The sequence below is a fragment of the Hyposmocoma kahamanoa genome, unplaced genomic scaffold (genome assembly GCF_003589595.1).
Source record: "Hyposmocoma kahamanoa isolate Upper Pololo Valley unplaced genomic scaffold, ASM358959v1 79, whole genome shotgun sequence".
NCBI lineage: Eukaryota > Metazoa > Arthropoda > Insecta > Lepidoptera > Cosmopterigidae > Hyposmocoma > Hyposmocoma kahamanoa.
This window is the reverse complement of record NW_020653993.1, coordinates 7,136,261-7,145,875: the sequence shown is the minus strand read 5'-3', so window position 1 is coordinate 7,145,875 and position 9,615 is coordinate 7,136,261. Positions and strand designations below refer to the sequence as shown.

At 35.2% G+C, this 9,615-nt stretch overlaps 2 protein-coding genes across 2 annotated transcripts in view; one reads left to right on the top strand and one right to left on the bottom strand.

Moving 5' to 3' along the window:
• The window catches only part of LOC113233536, a 98,209-nt gene that overhangs the window by 76,324 nt on the left and 12,270 nt on the right, over window positions 1-9,615 (bottom strand). The gene's annotated exons all lie outside the window — the stretch shown is intronic.
• On the top strand, window positions 4,120-9,227 carry LOC113233684. The gene is made up of 5 exons (XM_026468864.1): window positions 4,120-4,296; window positions 5,692-5,787; window positions 6,736-7,597; window positions 8,203-8,276; window positions 8,913-9,227. Exons 1-5 carry the CDS (start codon window positions 4,156-4,158, stop codon window positions 9,210-9,212), a joined length of 1,473 nt encoding a protein of 490 aa, XP_026324649.1. The 5' UTR covers window positions 4,120-4,155; the 3' UTR covers window positions 9,213-9,227.

Below are 9,615 nucleotides of genomic sequence, written 5' to 3'. Positions count from 1 at the left end.
AATAATCCGTCTGCATGTACTTGCGGCTTTGTAAATAAAGGTGCGGCAAAATTGCTAACTCTTTTATGTACTTTTTTAACAAACAAAGTTTAAGACAAATGTACATTTTATTTTTTATCTCAAAATATACGAAAATCTAATGTGCGTGGGTTACTCACAGTATAGTTCCCATCATTTTCTATGTAGAAAAAAATAATCCGTCTGCATGTACTTGCGGCTTTGAAAAAATAAAGGTGCGGCAAAATTGTACATAAAAACTCTTTTATGTACTTTTTTAACAAAATACATGAGCTTCGTGTAATCTGTGTGTAATATGTCATCCATTACAAACAGTGCATAAAGTCCAACAACCCAGTATAAATTAATCTAAAGGTAATTAAAAATAACGGAAATAAAAAGTATACATTTTAGGCTAAATAATTATTTAATCATGATACAATTTTAGGAATACAGAGCTGATTTTTTTCACATGATACATAATAACATTCCTGATAACTTTTATTGTTATGTAATTTCTTGGAAAGCTGATTGTTTCAGAAAAAAAATTTTAGTTTTTTTTTGTTTGGAGAAATAAACATTTTATTTTTTTATATCAAATTGTAGAAAAATGTAATGTGTGCTTTATTTACAGTATAAGTCCAATAATTCTCTATCAAGAAAAAAACAATCCATCAGCAGGTACTTGCGGCTTTACGAGTAAAAAGATGTCAAAATGTTAGATTTGTTATTTATTAAAAAATAAAACACAATATACTAGTTTCTACTTAACTTTTGTGTTATTGTTATAACGCTCTGTGTAATTTAGCACTAAAATTAAATTTTCTTTAGTCGAAGCTCATGTATTTTGTTAAAAAAGTACATAAAAGAGTTAGCAATTTTGCCGCACCTCTACTTACAAAGCTGCAAGTACATGCAGACGGATTATTTTTTTCTACATAAAAAATGATTGGAACTATACTGTAAGTAACCCACGCACACTACATTTTCGTATATTTTGAGATAAAGAACAAAATGTATATTTCTCCACAAAAAAAAATTATATTTTTTTTCTCTGAAACTATCAACTTTTTCAAGAAATCATACAAGAATAAAAGTTGTTAGGAGTGTTATTGTCTATCACATAAAAAAATTAGCTCGATACTCCACAAGTTATTCCTATGTCCAAGAATTATCAATTTGGGCCCACTGTGCGCCACCGCAAACGGATGACAATTTAGACTTCCTTTAGGTTATACTATATTGCTCAGATTTTTATAGATACTTCCAAGTATTCTTTTATTTTGTTTAGGATTTGCGCCATCTAACTATATTCGCAAGCGTTACGTTATTAATTAGTTAACAACGAACAATGCCATCTATTGATATGCATAAATATCGAAGTTCAGAGAATAATTTTAGTTTATTACTAAATATTTGAAAAACATTACAAGAAAAATAGAATATCTACTATATTTCCTATAAAAGAGGAGTTAATCGATATCCATGGCCATTTACGTAAATATAAACTAATTCCAGGCTATCGATCAGCGCCATCTAGAAATAAGACGGAATTTTGACCTTTTTCAGAGCTACGATTTTTAATATGGAGATTAGCAGTCCTCTTGGGTTATTGGTCCATGGTATTATGTTTGCATTAAATGTTATTAAAAAGACATATGAATCCGCCAACCGTGTTTTGGGCCAGATTATAGTCCGTCATTGGGCCACACGGAGACTTGTACCCGTTTCTTGATCATTACGATATAATTTACTGTCCTGGATGAAAATGATACTTAGCAATAAAGATGTTTGTTGCGTTTTCTTTTCTGTATTTCTTATAGTGTTTTTAAATTAAATTATTTCACTTATCAGTGCTTCTACCACAAGATTATAGTGGCGGCTGTGATGATTGCGCCCGCGTAAAGTATACAGTTTTGTATAGCAAATTGTTACACGCCATCGTAGTAACATTTACAAATATCTTAAGCGATCGCCATTGACAACGCCCATAGTAGTCTGTATTTTTTTAAACGGAGTAAAATGACATTTGCAGGGTTGTCACTTTTCGTAAAATTTGAAATAGTCATGTAGTTGTTATCGATAGATTGTTAAAGAAGGTAAAATCTTCCAAAAAGTCTGAATTGTGAATGTTACGTTCTAATGACTAATAATTGCGTTATTGCTTTCTTCATTCTTATTTTTACAGTTGGCCTACTAATATCTACATTTTAACTATATATATATAATATATTTTTTATATATACATTTTAACAAGAACAGCATAAGCGTATATCAACATTAGGTCGATAGTCGATAGAAAATTTATCGACTGCAAGCACTAGTTGCTTGTAAGTGGGCAACACTTGCGCAATGAACTGTCATTTCACTTCGTCTTCAAAAAAGACAAGACTATAGGTGCCTAGATCTCCGAAGCATATTATGTTCGCTTTAATTTACAACACACACATGATACAATAAACTTGCGAAAGAAATAAAAAACACGTGACACTCAACGAAACCGAAATCTGATTCACATACAAGTATAGTCTCAGCCTTAAGAAATAGAACACCGCATAACGTCCGTATATTATTGCAGTCAATGAATGAATAGAACGCCAGCGTTAAAATAGCAGCAACGTATTCATCTTGGGAGATCACATAATTACGTCCTTGACAGACGCAGAGTGGATTGTTTAAGTTTATGGTTCAAATTGTATTTTATTTGAAGTTGTCTTTACCATTAGTGTATGTCATATGTACATTTGTATTTTTTGTTACTTTGTCACAAGTTATTAGGGATATAAGGAATTGAAATAAAGGACTGTGAAACATAAAATTGTGTTTATTTTCGTAAAAGAATATTGTTTTTAAAAATTAACAAATTATACAATTTATAAAAAATCGCGAAAATAGGTATAAGTGTACATATAATAACGTGATACGTTAAGAATGTGAACTAGGTAATTTTGTTGATTTTGTGCTTCTATTTGAGTATTGATATTGAGTATTTTTGTCACGTTCTCTGACATCACGTGTAATTGAGATTTTTATTTCGATGCCTCCAAATTGTCTGCTATTTCGTCTTCAACCTGAGAAAAAAAAACAATTTGATTAAACTAAGCGCGCACAACGGGAAAACCCTGTAAAAATTCGGTCAATATGCATTTTTTAAATTGTCGTTCACACGTATTTGACCATACTTGATTGTGAACCGCAGTATGCAATTCGCTCGTCGATTAGGTTGCACGGGAGTAGGTTTTTAATTAATGCAACCTGGCTCCTGCTTGAAACTCAACTTTGAAGATGTACCTGTAGAACTTCAACAATATTTTCGCGGACACTTGGGTAAATGTTACGGACTATGTCAGAGGCTTGCTTGTTTCACGCAATAAATCTGAAGCTCGTCTCTTTTTGGGAGCAGCATCTGCCGATCTCTTTTTTTCAGCTATGATTTCTTCTGCAATTCCGTACACTTCTGTGGGAACAACCTGTGGAACCAGGAAAGGAAGGATCGTAGGCGGATTGGTCGGTTAGCATGTAGGGGAAATGTATGATGGGTAATTTTCAGATTAGCTGTTTCTACCTAATTTCGGTGGCAACTTTTATTATTTAAGTATTCGAGTATATTATATAAACTTACTATAATATAAACTTTATTTTTAACATTTTTTGTTCATATACTTCCCAACTTTCGAGTCTCATATACATCAACTACCCTTTTCATATAGTGTTGTGTCAGGATAGAGCAAAGTGACGTTCCGTGGTTTCTGCCCACCCCTGTGGGACTAGGGCGTGAGCTTATGTATACCCATTGTATACCTATGTACGTATAGGCAATTACTTGTGCAAAGATTAACTACAAATAAATATAGGATTCTAAATTAGTTGTGATGTTTTTCTTCACGGAAAATAATAAAATAAAATAAAAAACTAGAAATCGAAGTCTCCCAATAGCCTAACAAAATTTTTTGGAATCGTAATTTCTATAATACGCTAGCATACTATGCTTTGCCCTTCCCTATTTCATTCATTCAGTTTGACATTTGAATATTTGACTCACTCATACTCGTTCGCTCTTGATTTTTTTCACTATTCATTCTTTCAATTCATGTGGACGCGTTGCGCGTAGCCAGATATTTTCTAAAATAAAATTTGAGTTCTCGCTAAACAAACATCATGAAGGCAAATAGAGGAAATCGACCATCAGGTTTTAACAACAATAGAGGACCTGGGGGGCCTAACAGAGGTTCCGGCACCGGGTCTAACGGTCGGTCTGGACCTGGCGGCCCTTTGGTGACCGAGCACCTTCAACTGCAGGTAAGTACAACAGATGCGTATTAAGTATTAATTCGATTGTTAGATTAGAAATGTATTTTGAAACTTTTACGACGTGATTACAAAGCAATTAACGTATATGCTTAAAAGTGAAGTCTTTAATTTCCATAATCACCACGATTTTCAGACGGGTTGGCGATCATTGTACTCTTTTATACGCATGAAAATTCGTCATCGGTTTTATGTACAAAGAAATACATAGTACAGAATTATGTTTTCTATACGAGAAACCTTGTTACATGTGTCATGTAATGATTAGGTCATGGTAGGTTTTCACAGAATTACTTGTATTTTCTTATGGTCTTATGGATAATGTTTGAATGCATAATTAAATACTTTTCGAGTTCTTTGGTTTTCTCGATTATTTCAAATAGGAAGGAAATGAAACAATTTTTCGGACCTACAGGTCACATGTGACCACGGGCCCGAAACGTTGGTTTGTCTGAGAAAACAAATTTACGACGTTTAGATCCGAAAAAAATAGTTTACCATGTTCTTGTCTAGAATATTCCCGATTTGGTTATGACTATCACTTGCATTACTTTTATCTAGAAATGGCAACTTCACATGACAGTGTATGGTTTTTTATTCTTGGTAAGCTCTAATGAATTCTGTGCTATATGGCAAAATAGTCACAGGTGGAAAGTTATAAATTTAGATCCTGTACATATATGAGGCATGTTTTGTTAAATAAGTACTGGTCTGAACTAAGAAAAACAAGTAAATTTTATAACAATTTCATTATTACATGCAACCTATGCTTTATTTTTCTTTTACACATAATTGTCATTCATGTTAACTAATAATTGTTGTAACTAATAAATGTTAATTCAGCTTGAGAACTAAGTCACCATATGAGGTTGTTGCCTACTTTCTGAGAAGCTTCTTTTAATACAAGAACACTTGGTAGGCACTGGGCGCTAGACCAGACCTATATCCATTTGTACCCAGACAAATGATGCGATGAGATCTCGATCATTCTAGCAGCTCTGATATCTGACTGTCATGTTTTGAACACACACTGGCTGACTAGGAATTTCAACTGCATTCACCCCTTTAGTACTAAGAAGGAATTACAGAATGTATTTCACAAACATAATTACGGTCAAACATCACCATAATGCAATGTACATAGTGTACATGGGTAGAACACCAACTGCAGCAATGCAGCGGTTGAATTTTAAAACACTACTTGCATTAAAAACGCACCTCATAGACACTGACCAGAGAGATTCGATTGTAATCCCGTTTTTTCAAAAGAGTAGACTTATATATAATAGGCAGAACTGATTCAAAATAGATTTGCATGTATTTAGAGCTCCTTTGAGCTCTTGCTCTGAGTTTTTTTAACAAATCATTATTTACAATTCATTTTAGGATTTGGATTTGGAGCTGGCCCTTCTCCGACGCAAACGTGAGATAATTGAGCAACAACAAACAATGCTTATTAAGGACAAGCAGTACAATCGCCCGGTAAGTTCTACATTATTAATTATTATAAAAACTTTATACACTTACAGATGAAACGGCTTTGTTAAATTATATACATATCATCACCTTATTTTCTCAAACTCGTATCTTAAAGCACAAAGTTACTGAAATGCAAAAATGTATTGTATATACATACAAATTTTGCAGGCTGATTTCACGTCACATTTCCGTCATATTCACACACTGGCTTTTACCTATTCTTAAACTAACGCATCCACATTCACAGGCCGGATAGGAAATTTAAAATAAATAGAAAGTTTTGCCATCTCCTGAATAATCACTCTTTACAAGATATGAGTTTGAGAAAGTAAGGCGTTGATATAAGTTTTGTACATTTTGTAATTAGGTTAAGTTTTTTACTCTCAAAATATAGATTTTTCTTGATTATTATTGTTATTATTTCCTTTGTTTTTCATGACGCGATTGATGTCAATCTGACTCAATACTATGCATGCATGTTCTTTTGGATCTAGCAGATTGTTTTGGGTCCATAAATTTCATTTTTATAGACCCTGAAACAGTATCTGTTCTTCAGCCTGTTGTGTGTTATTCTAAGAACTGAAAGTATGTATGAGGAACTAAGTACTTTTGTGCAAGTTTCACAAGCTGTCTCCAATTTTTGTTTACAACCACAAATAGAATGTAATGTTTTGTGAAAACAAGGCAGATTTTGTCTTAGCTTGTACATATTTATTACAATAGTTCCTTATTACATAGAATTAAGAAACTGCTTCATGTTTTCCTTGTTCATCATGCATTTTATCTGTATGGTGAACTTATCGGATTGCTTTTTGTGAGCAACATAATATAGATTCTTCAATATGTTAGCAGCTGCCCGTTCATCCTGTCTGTTTGAAATAAACTACACTTACAGAAGTGCAAGGTTAATTATATTGTTTAATTACCACTTTTTGTATGATTACTTTTCAGAACGAATATGACCCTCCCTCGTTGTTTAGTCAACAACAGTACAATCCACCTGCGCAATTCGGGCAGGTTAGCAATTTCTCCCGGTTTTACGACTCTGCCTACCCGGGCGACTCAAGTGGCCCACACAATGAGCCCTACAGGCAGGGGCTCAAGCGGTCGGCTCCCATCGACCCTTGGCAGAGCGGAGCTCCCAAACGCTTAGGCGCCAAGGACAGGCTTGGCCCAGCTCCCCGGTCAATGCACAGTGTACCCGAGCCATTAATGCGCGAGACCTACAGGCCTCCGAAGCTAGCGTCAAACAGCTCTACAGCCGGAACGCGCCGGCTTCCATCTCTCATGGGCCGTATAGGTTTCATCCCCAACAAAATAGTGAAACCCAAATTGGCTGGAGTGAACAAACCAGGCAACAGGACTGGAAATAGGCCCGGCCAAGGCTCTGGTCCAAATAAACTAAATTCATATCCCCAGTCGGTTCGCCAGAATTTAGTTGCTAAAACTTCTGATTTAACTCAAAAATCTTATAGAGAAGAAAAGTTGGAGGCTGACAAGCCAGTCTCCCGGTCGCTGTTGGGACGACTGGAGTTAGCACTAGGCACAGTGTTCAAAGATATGAAGCAGAAATACGGTGAGGTGGAACCTAACGCTGGGATTTTCCGTAACACTTTTCAACAACGCGTGCTTAAGCAGGCGATCCGTGACCGTATTCGGAACGTCATGCTTGGCAAGAATGTCGGCAATGCCGTTGAAATAACTAAGATCTATCGCGACAAATACCCCACTCAGCACGACGAAGAATTGCTCCAGCTTGCTTTGAAAGCCGGACCACAACGGCGTATACTTCCGTTTAAAGCGATCATCACAGGTAGCGACATTTTACATTAATTGCGTCTTCCTTCTCAGTCAAAAGTATTGCTTTAAGACTTTTGATTGAGAATATTTTGTATATTTTTAATATTCCTAACTGGATGTTTTTTCGGACACTCAATGTTTACGAAGGGATTGTTACTGGACACTGTTTGTTTGGATGATGACCAACAAGCAGGCTTTTGTTTAAAAGTAACGTGTTTCTTGCACCCTTTAAAAACCTTGACGAAAGACGTTCAATGCTGGGCGCCATAAGCTCTTATGGCTACATTATTGATATATACGTATATTGTCATAATCGGCAATTAATGCACACATTTCTTGTGAGCAACTCTAAAAAAACAACATGTCTAATACGCACAACATGTAATCATTTTATGTACTTGCTACATTAGTTAAGAAAAGAATCCTTCTGCATTTATTAGACTCTGTAATGTAGACAGCAGCCTATCTAATTGTAATAATAATTGTACTTGAAACACATCTAAAGTATTTTTAATATAAACTTGTATTTGTTTTGAAAATATTAACGCAGTGTACATCGTCTGTATTCGATCTTAGTGTTATGGACAGTATTCTAAAACGTGTATAATAATTTTCCAGAAGACCCTGTGAAATTTTTCAAGGCCAACTTTGACAAGCTATTGAGCAAGCAACTTGACAAAATATTTGCTGAGGTAAGTTATAGTTCTCTTCGCACCCAGCTACACGACGCCAAAGTTTTCGCGCGGCAACAGCCCAGTTACGACGCTTTCACGTACCATAAATGGCGAATTTGAATTCTATTTACTGGGCAACATTTAAATTCCTCTGAATAATATAAAACCGCGCCGTCGCCGCATAGACCCAAGGACCCCAGGCTCGCCCGCGCGTCCGGGATGCTCATTTAAGTTAAAACGTAACAGCTAAATAAATAGAGCGCACTTTGCTTTGACCAGTTAGATGCACGCAGTCGCTACGCGGCGTGAGCGCGATTACATTTTTGTCGAATAAATGAGCCCTTAGATTTGAACCCTTCTATTGACTTCACGATTATTGATAGGAAAAGACAAAAATAGCACCATCTTTTTGAGGTACAGGTATATAACATGTTCGCTTTTAATCAAATATTCTTGACACAATATAATTTTAGTATTGCCGACAAACCCACTTGGTTGTTGTACTGAAAATGCCCTTTTTTCACATTGTGTGTTTTTGGTGTACATAATTTAGTACTAAACAGATAAGAAGCATGGGTATGGTATGTTGTCACAGGCTGATCTGCAATTCAACAATGATGCGTTGTGTTGTGAATGAATATTATTCATTTTAAGGTAACGAAGATATGTGAATCTAATCCAGAGTATAAACAGCCAATGCATGAGACAGTGGAGGCAGCGCTCATTGAATTTGGTATCACTGATGATCCAAATAAGATTGGAAAGCCAGTTGATAACGTTGTTGGCGAAGAATCTGCAGTTGTTAAGGAAGATGAGGAAAAAGGGGAAAAAGTGGAAAAGGAGGAAAAAGTGGAAAATGAGGAAAAAGTGGAAAAGGAGGAAAAAGCGGAAAATGAGGAAAAAGGGGGAACAGGGGAAATAGAGGAAAAAAGTAAGTGTGCAGATAATGGTTAGCATGTTAGATTTTTCTACATCTATCATGTTGCGAAATTTTAAAGAACTAATTATTTTTCTCAAACACGCTCAGAAGTGTTCGTCTTTCTTTTAAATAAGATTAGGCACAAAGCCTGATTTTGTCACACCACATTAATTAAGACGAATTACTTCCCGATCTAATTTGGGAAATTCTTATGAAAATCTATATTTTACCACTAAGTGATTACCTTTAAATGTTTGACCATTGCACACACCATCATAGTAGCTAAAGAAAAATCCCATACAGACCAGCTGTCCGCTCGTATTTTCAGCGCGACACGTGTTCATTTTTTATTGTTGTAAAAAGGTCTATGGTTAGAATAAAATGTTTTAAATTCTTACAAATGCACAATGTACTCGTATTCCCTTTTATTGGTGGACA

What these genes read in the sequence shown, in the direction of transcription:
- LOC113233684 (XM_026468864.1), top strand. Translation starts at nt 4,156, where the DNA reads ATGAAGGCAAATAGAGGAAATCGACCATCAGGTTTTAACAACAATAGA. An exon ending in CCGAGCACCTTCAACTGCAG is followed by an intron (nt 4,297 to 5,691) that starts GTAAGTACAACA and finishes AATTCATTTTAG; the next exon opens with GATTTGGATTTGGAGCTGGC. An exon ending in GTTTAAAGCGATCATCACAG is followed by an intron (nt 7,598 to 8,202) that starts GTAGCGACATTT and finishes ATAATTTTCCAG; the next exon opens with AAGACCCTGTGAAATTTTTC.